This window comes from Myxine glutinosa, chromosome 6 (assembly GCF_964187855.1).
Source record: "Myxine glutinosa chromosome 6, kmMyxGlut1.1, whole genome shotgun sequence".
Classification (NCBI taxonomy): Eukaryota; Metazoa; Chordata; class Myxini; order Myxiniformes; family Myxinidae; genus Myxine; species Myxine glutinosa.
The window spans coordinates 171,596,931-171,610,998 of NC_136266.1; the positions used below are offsets into that span (position 1 = coordinate 171,596,931).

The following is a 14,068-nucleotide window of genomic DNA, read 5'->3' on the forward strand; positions in this document are numbered from 1 at the left end:
AGACGGTACATGAGGACTTGACGAGAAAAATGAACAAGGTGGTAGAGGTGATGGAGGTTAAAGAGCGGGAGGTGCGGGAGCACATAGAAAAAAATAAAGTGGAGTTAGAGGAAGAACTTAAAGGGGCGCACGAGGAGATGAAGGAGGTGAAACAGAAATTAGAGGAAGTGGAAGAAGGGGTGAGCGAAATTAAGAAGCGACGGAGAGAGGATAAGAAAGAGATAAAAGAGGAGATAAAAGAATTGGTCCAAAGTCTGTGTTTGGATCGTGATGATGTGCTCATTAACCGGATGAGGGATTCGCAGGTGATGGAGGAGAAGCGAAGAGGAAGAGGACCCGGTGTAAGTGGTGACCAATATGGTCGTGCGTATGATGCGCCAGGGGATTTAAGAAGCTTGGGGGTCGAGATGGACCCGGGTGTTCGTGAGAGGCCGTTGGAGAAGTGTGCGACAGGTCTGGTGTACGAAAGAGGAGGTGTGCGAGAAAGTCCGACTCTGGGGTGTGTGAGGAAAAAGTGCGTGCCAAGGAGTGAGGGTGCTGGCGAGAGTGAGTCGGTCGTAGCGCATGTGCGAGGGAGCACATGGGAGCGAGTAGTGAGGAGTGTTACGGAGGGTGTAAAGGGAGAATGCACGCCTGTGGTGAGTGTTACAGAGGATGTAACGGGAGAGGGTGTGCGAGAAAGGTGTGTGACGGACAGGTGCATGGGGAAAGAGTGCGCTGTCAAAAGTAAGGAAGAGTGTACACCTGTGGTGAGTGTTACAGAGGGTGTAACGGGAGAGTGTGCGCGAGAGAGGTGTGTAACGGACGGGTGCATGAGGAAAGAGTGCGCTGTCGGGAGTAAGGGTGAGTGCGTTGTCAAGAGTGGAGGTGAGAGTAGTGAGAGTGACACGGAGCGTGAGTTGGTTGTGACAGGTGAGAAAGGAAGCACACCTGGAATGGTAGAGCGTGAGTGGGAATGCACGCTGGAATTGGTAGTGAGGCACGTGGTTGGGTGTGCGAATGAGAGCACACCTGTGATTGTCACAGAGGAGGTGACAGAGGAGGGGGCGCGAAGAGGTGTGTTGGTGAGGTGTGCGACCAACGAATGTGTGCCAAAGTGTTCGGTGGTCAGGTGTGTGACCAAGGCTGTGAGTGGAATGGGTGTACCTGGGTGTGTAAGGAAAGGTACGAGGAGCATGGAAACGGCTGGATGTGTGAGCAAGGAACGGGCTGCGGGGTGTAAGCGTCCAGGTGAAGCATCGACGGTAACCGGTTTAGAGGTTAGAGCGACTTTTAGCCGAATCGGGCCCTCGGTGCGTGCTGGGCCTCGCTTTGAACGGCCGCGTCCGTGCTCCACTAGGCGGAGCGGGCAGCCCGATAGAAAGGGTCGTCATAGCGACCACTTTTTGTTGAGGCAGTCCGGCAGGTCGAGATCGGGACATTGGATGGCTCCACGCCGAGATGGTGCGTGGGATCTCGGCCCGGGTAAGCCCCCGTCCCTGCACCGAGTGCCGGACGCATCCAGCCGCTGGCACAGAACAACCCGCATTCATGGCTTGGCTTTACGAAGCCGGGCTTTGGACAGGAATTGGCTCACCGAGAGGCATTAGTGAGTAGACTGGGTGATGAGGTTAGTGTTTTGGACCCAAAATTAGAGAAAAACAAAATTTGATGATTGGCAAGGGATTGGCAGTAGTGATTGGCAGATGATGGGTAGTGATTGGCAAATTTTTGATTTGTGGAAATTTGATGTGCAAAATTGGTAGTGAGCGATGGGCCCGGTGGGTAAGGGGGGCATCCCTGCCACCCTTCCCATGTGGGGCAAATGCGCAATAGCTTATGGGGTGTATGGCAGTGAAAACTAGCCCGGGTGGGTTAGGTTATAGTGTAGGGATCTAGCGAAGATGACATTAGGTGACGTTAAGTTTAGTTAGTGACTGATACCTGTAGTGGGGACGCAGGTAGATTAGTGTGGATGATAATGACGAGGGAGCGCAATAGTTTAAAGGGACGACTGGGAAGCGCAAGTTTCAGAAGGGAGTAGTTAGATGAGATGATGCCGTGTGTGTGAGAATTGAACAGGTGTGATTGCACAGGTGTGCAACTGGACAGGTGTGTGGAGCAGTGTGTGAGTAATGAGTGTTGTGGATCAGCGCGAATGCGCTTGGGGAGAGAAGGGTGCAGGTGGCACCAGGTGTGAGAGCACAGGTGTGCAGGTACAGGTGTGTGGAGAGAGTTGGAGTAAGTGGTACGGAGTGGTGTGCATGGTGCGAAGGTGTGAATGGGGGAAGAGTGGACCCCCATCACGGATACCCGGGGCGGGTAGTGTAAGTGTTAGGTAGAGGGTACAGGTAAATTGTGGTTGGATATTGGCATCTGTGGTGCGGGTGACAGAATGGTATTGTGGATGGGTGCATTAGTGTTGTGAAAATGGCTGGGCGTGTAGCCTGTTAGTGCGTGTAGTTGGTTGGGCACTCCACCACTGTGAGGATGTCGGCCAGGTGAGGCCGCAGGTGGGCTCTGGGAGCCGGTAGAGTTGTGGATGGGGCCCGAGGATCCGGAGGATGGACCCGGGTAGCCCAGTGCCAGAGAGGGCACCGAGTGGGGAGAGCGCCAGAGGGCCTTCCCCAGGTAGTTAGGTTAGGGTAAGGAGCAGGTAAGCTCGGAGGCAACTGCAGTGGTGGAGGTGTGCAGGTGGGTAGACCCGCTGGGAGAGGTACACGCCACAGCCCAGAAATTGTGCGAGGGCACCGGGAGATGAATCGGGGGAGTGAGACCCCAAATTGAAAAGCACCACAGTTGGTCAATGGGAATTGGTTTTTAGAACCCATAGTGTAAGAGGGCCAATGGTTTGGCCGGAGAAAGACCCCGGGTAGTGTAAAGTTGTTAAAGTCATTTAGGAAATAGTTAGGATTGATGAACCTGTCGCACCATACGCAGCCACTTACCTGTGGTGATGATGATGACTCCACACCTGTGTTTTCTTTGTTTTGTTGCAGGAAATGAGATTGCTGTGGATTGGTGAGACGCATCACGACGTGGATGAGACATTGGGGTGATTCCATCTCTCCCTCCTTAGGAGGGACTGATGATGAATTGGTAATGGCAAATTTTGATGAAAGTTGAAAATGGCAAATTTGATTGGTTAGGAGGGAGAGAAGACGAATTTGGTTTATGGGAGGAACGGGGAAGACAGTAGGGACGTTTGTTGATTTGTAAAGTAGATGTTTATGGGTAGTGTTGTGTTTTGTGGATACAGTAAGGGGTAAGGGAGGGGCCATGTAGGTTACCTGGTGGGGGGGGGGGGCGTACGGTAGGAACGTACCTGTCTCACCTGGTTCCCATGTGCCCCCAGTGTGCATCACCTTGTATTGCGTGCACTTTTGCGCCCTTACCACCTTACTCACTTGTCTTCTTCTTTTGTCTCCCACCTCCGAGGATCTGGCTTTGGGGTAGAGAGAGAGGAGAGAGAGGTGCTGGCTACGCAGTTGTGGGCCTGCACTTTCGCTGCTTGCTGCCTGGATCGATACACCATATGGACCGCAATGTTGGTGGCCACCCACAATGGACCGCAGTTCTTTTGCGGCCAAGCACCACCCGTGGATATGGGTCAACGGGTGGTCATGTGTATGGGTCAACGTGGTCACAAATATGGGTCAACGTGGCACCTATGCCATACAGGTGACAAATACGGTGACAAACAACAAATATGGGTCAACGTGGCACCTATGCCATACAGGTGAACCACTTTTAGTTGACACCACTGAAGGCCACAATACAGAAATGGACGCGGTTGGTGCCTTTCTTTATTTTTGAAAGAAGCCAGAAGGCCAAGTGCACCACACGAAGAGCAAGAGACACCTGCAGGGTTAGGGGTTGTTGTTTTTATTTTAATGAACAATGGTGACTGCACCGGATGGTGCTGACTGTGTGATGGGGTGGTGCTTTTGGTGCTTGGAAGGGGTGCTCTGCACATTATTAAAGGCCGTAAGGCCACAGAGCACTCGTGGGTTGGTGTATCGATGCTGGCATGCGTGCTCTCTCTATGCATAACATCTGCATGTGTTCCTCCAAAAACAGGTCCTGGATCGTAGTGTAAATATCAGCGTAGTCTTGTGTAAATAATGCTCCCTACCGGCTGTATGTTTAGTTTGCGAATTCTTTCCGCGATTCGGTTATCCTGTGGGCGTGTTTCTGTCAGGAGAAGGGTGCAACGTCGCAGGGGGACATATTTACTCGTTTGTGAATATCTGTAAAACTGTCGCACTCAGGGTAGAGTTAATAGTAGAGGGAACTACATCTGAGTGCCACACTAAAATAGGTAAAAATTTATCGGGTCGGGACGCCCCGAGGGTAGAGAAGGGTGCAATGTTGCGGATATGGCATTTGGCCTCCATATCCGCTTGTAAATATTCCCCTATTTCCCCAATACTCCCCAACTATCCCCAATCCCCCATTCCCTAGTCCCATTGCCTGTAAATAACACTCTGTAGAACCGACCTTCCCCCTTTTCCCCCATTAAATGTCGTTCCCAGGTCCACCGCATCTCACGTAGACAACTTTCGGACATCTTGCTAGTTATTCTTAGTCTATGTCAGTTAAGGACTCGTTTCCATTAATTCTGACTCTTCGTTGCACCAGAATGTGATTGTATGGCACCAGTAGTGAGTTTAGGACCTCCCCTTACATCCTCCCATCTTCCCCATGAAACAACAACAACAACAACAACAACAACTACAACAACAGAGGAGATTGGGGGCGGCGCGGCGCGGGGAGTGTGCGTCCTCACTCCGGCGTGGTTAGCCGCCATTGCCATGCGCTCCACGGGGTTACCACGAAGGGGCTGGTCCTCGTCAGGGGCGGAGCCGGTAACCCCCCCCCCCCCCCCGCACCCAATAAGAAGGGCGGACCGATTCCATCTGGGGCGGAGCTAACTAGCCGAGGGCGTGTCACTCCCCGCCGGATATACGCAGCGACTTACCGGACGTGACGTCAGATGCGCCCCCAGCTTGGAGAAAGAACGTCACCTTCTAGCGCTGAGAGAGACCTCCTGCATCTCTGGACCGGACCGGGTCGATTCTGTCCTTGAGCCAAGAGTGCACCTTGAGCCATCGACTACCCGCTTTCCTTGCCATCAATCCCCGTGTGAGTCAGCCTTGTCCCGTTTATCTGTCGTCTGTCGGGGCTAAGATAAGACCGTGTTTAAGTGCCCACCTTACTATGCTGTACCTCTCATCGTTGTAATCTAACCTTCCGCAATGTTATAACCTCCTCCGGAGGTCTTGAGAACCGTATCCCTGGTGTCGTGTCATTTTAAACCCAGCCGTTGTGTCCTTTCCTCAATTGATTTAGCGTAGCGCGACTCGGCCAAGGTTCGAGTATAATCGGGTAACTTGTGCGAACACGGCGGCCATTCCGCTCGGCCCACCATAACATCAAAGTCGTGTCCGTAACAATATATATATATATATATATATATATATATATATATATATATATATATATATAGATATATATATATATATATATATATATATATAATGGTATCTGTAATCTGGTTCTCCAACCTAATGAGCGGACAACATGACGTCATCACCAGGATATATATTTTTTTTGTATACAAGATCGAGGCTCGTGAAAGAGCGAACATTAATCACACAGAAAGACAAACAGACACACAAAACAAATAACATCGGGAGCGGTAGACAAGATGGGGAGAGAGGGGGAAGGACACAAACGCAACATTTGAGAGCAGGGACCGAGAGACATGGAGACATCGAGAGAACTGTGGGAGGGAGAGGGCTTTGGGGGGGAGGCATGGGAAGGGGAAAGGGGTGGGAGAGGTATAAAACATATGGACACTGCCAAGACTTCCAGGAAAGAAGTTGGAATTTCAAACAAGGTGGATCTGGGGTGAATTAGTGGGGGTAGAAAAGATCAAGGTTTTGGATGGGGGAAGATAAGAGATGGTGGTGAACAGCTGTTTTGAAGACCTGGAGGGAGGAGTGTGATTGAAGTGAGTGTGGGAGTTTGTTCCAGAGGCGGGAGAAAAGAGGAATGAAAGAGTGAAGGTGAGCAGAGAGCCGAGATTTCGGCAGTTTAACCATCAGAGGGTGGCTGGCAGATCTTGTGCGACCTGTAGGAATATTTGGGGGACAGAGCACAGAGAGAGCTGGGGGAGCAAGGCCGGAGAGGAGTCGGTAGAAGACAGAAAGACCACCTACCTGCCTGCGGTGAGTGAGTGAAAGGCCCTCAGAGATAGCTTCATCGCGGGAGATTCCAATGATTCTGAAAGCTTTGGATTCAACAGCGTGAAGCCGAGCCAGGTGTGAGGCAGGAGCACCAGCCCATAGGGAAGAACAGTATTCCATTGAGCTGCGGATGAAAGCCTTGTATGTGGTGAGGAGCTCAGGTGTGCCTAGGAAGGACTTCGCACGACGGAGGATGCCCAGTCGGCGACTGGCTTTGGAGGCCAACTTGGAAATGTGGTTTTCCCAAGAAAGATCATGGCAGATGGTGAGACCCAAAAGCTTGAGCGACAGAACTTCTTGGAGAGGATCGTTGAGAAAGTAGATGGGAGGGTTGTCCAGTCGATCTTTTCGGAGAGACATAGTAAGAGTGTGAGATTTGTCAGGATTGAAAGACATGTTCCACATGTTTGACCAGTCTGTGATTTTGTCCAGGTCTTCAGAGAGTGAGGAGGCTGCAGACTGCCGATCTGAGGGAAGAGGAATGGAGCGGCAGAGAGTGGAGTCATCAGCAAAGAGATACAGAGGATTTTCCAGAGAGTCGGAGAGATCATTGATAAAGACCAGAAAAAGCACAGGGCCCAGCACACTGCCTTGGGGAACTCCAGCCTGAACGGGAAGGGGAGATGAAAGAAATCCATTCAGGGCCACACGTTGACTACGACCAGAGAGGAAGTCCGCAAGCCATGCATGGAGATTTCCATGGATACCATAGGAGGAGAGTTTGGATATATATATTGCTGCGGTTTTGAGATTTGTACAGTAAAAGTCAATGAAGGTTAAAGGTTTGCCCCCCATAGTTCATCACACGAGCAACATGTAGCCTCATTTGTAGTATAGTTATGTCTTAGTATATGTGAGAGTAGGCCCCGTCCAGTATTAATCCTGCGTTGTGTAAAGACAGGAGGATAGGCCCTACTTCTACAAACCATTCTGTCAGGGAATAAATATTCTTATTGACAATATTGCCAGAATATATCTCAATGTGATCTTGTGTAAAGTGGAATATGTTTTACTTTACAAATGAGCCAAGAGCATAGGACAAGAGCAATATAATTCAAGACAGAATGTGTACCGCTCTTGGACTGCCATCTGTGTCTATCAATAGTTAGCCTGTGTTCCATAGATGGAGCACAGGCTGCAAATTCTCCCTCAGCAGGTCAGAGCATTTGACCTCTTGAACAGAAATAAGGTAGTGCTCTCAGTCTCCCAACATAGAAAGCTGGCCAAAAAGAGCCAAATAAGGCTTTTGGATTGAAGGAGTCTGGGCCTTTATAAGAAAGAGAAAGTTGCGATTGAGGAGAGAGAACTGGGAGAGTGACAGAGAAGCAGTGGACTGGGAGAGTGACTGAAGAGGAGAGAACAACTGAAGACCAGTTGACCTGATCAACCAACTGGAGACTGGTCAACAACTGAACGAGGTTCAACAAAAGACCTACAGAAGGAGCTACAGCCACGACCGGCAGACAACGTCATTAATATCTAATTAGTACATTTAGTAGAATACAGCAAAACTCTCAAAAGTGAATAAAACATTGATTTTGCTAAAACGAGTTTCTTGAAGTTTTAATAGTAGAACAGGAGTAGAAATTATTCCTCCACAATTCCACGTCCATAGGCTCGATCCATTGCGGCTAAAAAGCCCTGGTTATGCTGGGCGCAGGTTAACACGAGGTGGGCCTCGGAAGGTGGAGGAGGGTTGAGGTCGGCGCGGCGGCAGTGGGGACGGTAAGCATGAGTCACCAATCAGGGCTCACAGTGTGTGGCTGCAGCACTGCCTCACAGGGCGTGGTTGGAACATCGATCGGGTTAAGGGCGTGGCAATAAAACCGATCACGCGAGGCCCCCACCTCTGTTATGAGAAGGGAGAGGCGCTCGTCAAGTTGGGAGAGTTGCGCTGAAAGGAGTTACGAGTTCTGAGTTCTAAGAAGGGAGACGCGCTTGAAGAGGATCACCCGCACTGTATGAACTTGGTTACGAGAGATACGTGGGCGCAGCCAGGGCGTTGATAACTTGCGCGGTTCAGCCAAAGCCAGTGAACGCGGCTGATTAACCGCCAGCCACGCTAAGTCCGCCCTCTACCGTTCGCCCCGACATTACCCGTTTGTTCGAGTGACACGATACGAGTTCCTGCTTTCGCCTACCTCCATCTTCGCGGGACGTGCAGGGGACCGTGGAGAGTGAGACGGGGCCGATCCTGGACGACCACCGTGGCGCTGGAGAACATCATCCTCTCCATCTGCAAACCCCGTGTGAGTGTGTGTGAGACGGGTCCGTTTGTCCTTGGGTATTAAGAATTAAGACTGTCTAAGCTTCCCTGTGTCTCTTCGTCCTGAGCTGTAAATACGTGCCATAATAATTAAACCTATTTGTTCTTCCTTTTCTTCTGAATTCGATCGTCTTTGTGATTTCTCCATTGACTAAGCGTGGCATGAGTAAAACCGCTTGAATCGGGTTCCACTATCTATAACGGCACGGATCACATGTACGCAAACCGCTCGGCGTATCACCATCACACGTGATTCATGCGAAGTTTATTTCCTCGCTTCCTGGGCAGCGCTAGTACTTAGGTACGAGCGAATTTGGTCCCGAAACCCTATTTGGCGCTGTCCGGAAGGGACGCAATAGGTCTTGGGTCGGGCCAGGCTAGTAAAGACAAGGGGATTAATCCCCCCTTGATAAGGGGAGAAGGCCGGCGACAGATCCGCAACAATATATATATATATATATATTGAGGAGGGGAGTGTCGTTGAAGCTGAAGGGAAAGGTGTATGCTGCATGTGTGAGAAGTGTTATGATTTATGGGAGCGAGACATGGGTAATGAATGTAGAGCAGCAACGAAGGCTGGAAAGGGTGGAAATGCGAATGGTTCGGTGGATGTGCGGAGTATCGTTGAGAGAGAGGAAGACAAATGATGAATTGCGAAAGATGATGGGAATAGAGCCTGTGATTGATGCTGTGAAGAAGAACAGGTTCAGATGGTTTGGTCATGTGTTGAGGAAGGATGAAAGTGACTGGTTGAGAAGAGTGATGGAAATGAATGTAGAAGGAAGTAGAGGACGGGGAAGACCGAGAAAGACTTGGCTGAAGATGGTGGAAGAAGAAATGCGGGCAAGGGGGTTAACAAGGAGAGATGTAGAAAATAGGGCAAAATGGAGAAGATTGTCATGGGGACCGCAAGGCTAATCCCCACTCTAGCAGGGAAAATGGCCTTAAAATGCATGTTGTTGTTGTTGTTGTCTTCTGTACAAAACTGTTCAAACTCAACCAAGTTGAGTGGGGAGCGTTTATGGACAGCAATCTTCGTCATCCCACAGATTTTTGATTGGATCTAAGTTGGGGCTCTGACTGGGCCACTCAAGGACATTTATCTTTTTCTTCCTTAGCCACTCCAGTGTAGCTTTGGTTGTGTGCTTCGGGTCATTGCCATGCTGAAAGGTGAACTTCCGTCCCAATTTCAGCTTTCTTGCAGAGGGAAGCAGGTTTTCCTCTCGGATTTTTCTGTATTTTGCTCCATCCATTTTCCCATCTATCTGACAAGTGCCCCAGTTTCTGAGAAACATCCCCATAACGTGATGCTGCCACCACCTTGCTTCACAGTGGGGATGGTGTTCTTTGGGTCATGTGCTGTGGTGGGTTTGTGCCAAACATAACGTTTTGCATTTCGGCCAAAAAGTTCCATCCTGGTTTCATCAGCCCACAAAACGTTTTGCCACATGGCTTCAGAATCTCCAGAGTGGTTTTCTGCATTCTTCAAACGGGACTCAAAGTGGGCTTTTTTGAGTAATGGCTTCCTTCTTGCCACCCTACCATACAGGCCAGACTTGCAGAGTGCTTGGGATATTGTTGTCACGTGCACACAGTGACCAGTCTTTGCTATAAAGGCCTGTAGCTCTTTCAAAGTTGCGGTGAAACATTGGCCTCTTGGTGGCCTCTCTGATCAGTCTCCTCCTTGCTTCGTCATCCAGTTTGGAGAGATGGCCTGATCGAGGCAGGGTCTTGGTGGTACCATACGCCTTCCTCTTCTTAATAGTTGTCTTGACTGTGCTCCAAGGGATATTCAAGGCCATTGAAATATTTTTATACCCATCCCCTGATCTGTGCCTTTCCACAACTTTATCCCGGAGGTCTTTTGAAAGCTCCGTGGTGCTCATGGTTGAGTCTTTGCTGTGAAATGCACTACCCAGAAGAGGAAACCAACAGAAACAGCTAATTTTATTCTGAAATAATCCAAATCACTACAATTTAACACAGGGGAGGGCCAATTAACTTGGTGTGTCATTTTGAATGTGATTGGTTACACCTGATGTAATTTAAAATTGCTATTATAAGGGGGTGGACACTGATCCAACCAAGATGTTCTAGTTTTGTATTTTCCGTTAATTTTGTCTGTCCATTAATTTGATTGTCCAATAGGTCGATGGAGTCAATAATCAAGTGACTACTTTGAAATACAAGGAAGTGTACAGTTTCCATAACATCCTGGTGAACGTAAATGCATCTCAACTTTTGCTTTTCGTTTAAACCCGATACCAAAGAGAGACGAGAGCTGGTGGAGAGGCAGTGGCTTCTTCGTCCACTCCACAGCTGTTAGCCATAGACAATGAGGTGCAACCAGGCAGAGGAACCAAATTATTAATGACCAAGGGCCCTGTGTGCTGATGCGTGTCAGGACTGTGTGTGAACCTGACCAGGATGCTCGATGGACAATAAAGGGTGTCTTAAGATAGTCAATTCTCAAAACGTGACTCATTCTCCCTCACCATAGTTGGGTAGGTACAGATGTTTGCATTTCATAGTTGTTTTAACTATAGTGAAAGGAAAATGATAAAAAGCTGTTTTTTTGTTTCATTTGAGTAAAGCATTGATGTCCTGTTTGTTCAGAGAAGTATTTGATGGTTTTGTGTTTGACACCTCAGCTTCCTCTCCTACACCCTTAATCCCAATCCTTTTGTTTTTTTGCATTTGTTTGTATTTTATTTGATTACATAGGCTACCTTTCCTGTTTCTCTTTTAATCTTCTCTTCCTTTTTGTCCAGGTGACCCCAGCTGACCTGTCCAAAAAGCGCTTGAAAAGTGTTAATTCCAACAGTCGGTACAACAGCAAGCAGCCAAATACAGGCGACTACTACAAGACATTGGACAGTGAGACAGAAGTTGGAGCTGCGGCATCCGCATCTTTCGCAGGAGCTAAGGCAGCGACAAAGGAGGGGAAACATCCACGTGCGGCTTCATCTTTGGGGACAAGATCATTACCCATTCAAGGGGCTCAAAGTAACCCATTCTCAGGAATCTTTCAGGAGCTGACCCAGAAGGAGAGCATGAAACGGCAAGCTAGTGCTGAGCAGCCATCCGAGGTACAAGTTTGTCTGAATTTGTAAAACAAACCAAAACACACATTTGAGCACTGTATGTGTATGTACATAACCAGTATGCGATCATATTCTGTCAAAGCTTCCTTGTATTACACTGTATCCATGTGTGTAAGCAGACATTTTAATGAAGACGTACAAAACCAGGCTGTTGGTTTGTCTCGTACTAAGTACATGAGTCAGGAAACTTTATGTTTGCCGCAAAGTTGAATTGAGGAGGTGCAATAACAACTGTGGCTGAGCGATTGAAGCATTCAGTAAATTTTGTCAATAATTCCTTGACTGTACTTTGACCATGAGTTACTCAAAAGTTGCATCATCATTTGTATGTTCCTTTAATTTCAAGTTCTGTCCAATTAATGGTCCTTGAAACCTGAAACCTTAAAATGCAGGTCGCAGGTCTACAAGAGCTTAACGTTGTTGTTGTTGTTGTAGCTGTTGTTGTTGTTGGGCTTCTTGTTGTGGGTCGATTTTTGAAATGTGCACCCATTGGTCGGACAGCTGCCAGACCACACCCACCTCTGGCACTTGACTCCACCCATCATAGTGTCGAGACAAAATTATATGGCCGCCATCTTGTTTACTGGTGGGCCTAACACATTAGGCCTGGATAGTCCTCTGCTGATTATACACTGTCTGACTTTGGTGCGTCAGATTTGCATTGGCTTTGTTTGGGTCAAGTGTTAAATGATTAGTAAGGTTTAATCAAACCCGTATACGCCTCCCTAAAAAAACAATGTTACGTAATTTTTGAACGGCTCATGCACATTAAATACGCGTTTCCCAATCGGCCGTTATTGGATTTTTTAAGCCAATTCAGTCATGCTTAATGGCAAAGTCCTGCACCTTGAATGGCCGCGTGCAGGATTTTATGGACAAAAGGCTTATTACCACAGAGAGAGCGGGAGGATGGATGGACGCTTTATAACTGACTGCACCTCTGAGGATCTTGAGACCCAAGCCTAGATCTACTGTAATCTACATACCCCACAGAGGATAATAACATAATCCTTCCTGCCACCCCTGTTTGGAGTGGGTGTACTAGTTGCTTGAAACCAGACCCATGTATCTGTCAAATTTGTAATTGATATTGAACCAAACTGTGGACTCTCGGCGATGAATTGTAATAATACCTTCAACAGCAAGGATGAGGGAGTTGAGTGGATAGAGGAGGTGAACAATGTATGTGTATATATATATATATATACATACCGTATATATATATATATATATATATATATATATATATAAATATATAAATATACATACCGTATATATATATATATATATATATATATATATATATATATATATACATACCGTATATATATATATATATATATATATATATATATATATATATATATATATATATATATATATATATATATATATATATATATATATATATATATATATATATATATATATAGACTTGGCATTTAATATGGATTATATATTTTTTTCTTGACTTGGGTTTACTTTCTTAACTCAGTATATCAATCTGGTGAGTTTCTTTCACACTTTGTTGATTTATTTCTTAAAAGAACCATGTCACTGATTGTCTGTCGCAGCAAGAAGTCAACAACAGGATTATATCACAGGTGGCATGGCAAAATGTACGGACAGGTGCATTCGATGATTGGCTTCACAGTCAGGTATACAAGCGTTGTTGCGTTCTGTATTAGTGGAAAACAACTGCTGCACGTCTCCAAAAGTTATTTCCGCTTCCTCTGGAGATGGTCCGTCAACTCGACAATGCTGTTTGTCATGGAGTGGTGGCTTTACGAAATTACGGCATGAAACAGCATGCTATTGCTCGGCAGTATGGCATCACTCAAGGTCAGGTGTAAAAGATCCTGAAACGAAATGCTCAGAGGGGTGTCCCTCCTCCAATATCGAGGCCAGGATGTCCCCGCAGAACCACAAGGAGGTATGATCGCCAGCTGCACCGGTTAGTCCGCAATGGCCGTACCAAGTCAGCTAATCGGCTTAGGGCTGAGTGGCAGCAACTGACAAATGTGTCTGTATCCAGAAGGCTAGTCAACCAACGACTGGTTCAAGCAGACTATCGTGCCAGGCGTCCCTTGAGAAAGCCACGCCTGACCAGACAACACCGCCAGCGCCGATTGCAGTGGGCCAGAGAGCACCGTCAATGGCAGCCAGGACACTGGAATCACGTGATCTTCAGTGACGAGTCTAGATTTCTGGTCTATCGTCAAGATGGCCACGTCCGAGTGCGCAGACAAGTGCATGAAGCCTACAACAAAGATTGTATGGTGTGAAGAGTCCAAGCTGGAGGTGGTGGGGTGACCGTTTGGGCTGCTTTTCATGCAGGGGGAAAAACTGACCTGGTTGTTCTGAATGGAAACCTGAACCAGTTCAAGTACAGGGCCATTCTGGAAGAAACATTGCTTCCATTTGCTCGTGCAGCCTTCCGAGGAAACTTTGTCTTCCAAGATGACAAT

General features: G+C 47.7%; 1 protein-coding gene across 1 annotated transcript in view; it reads left to right on the forward strand.

Moving 5' to 3' along the window:
• The window catches only part of LOC137414661 (uncharacterized), a 170,363-nt gene that overhangs the window by 86,296 nt on the left and 69,999 nt on the right, over window positions 1–14,068 (forward strand). The window contains exon 7 of the mRNA XM_078780884.1: window positions 11,268–11,585. Coding sequence (XP_078637010.1) covers window positions 11,268–11,585 — 318 coding nt within the window. The remainder of the gene's footprint in view (window positions 1–11,267; window positions 11,586–14,068) is intronic.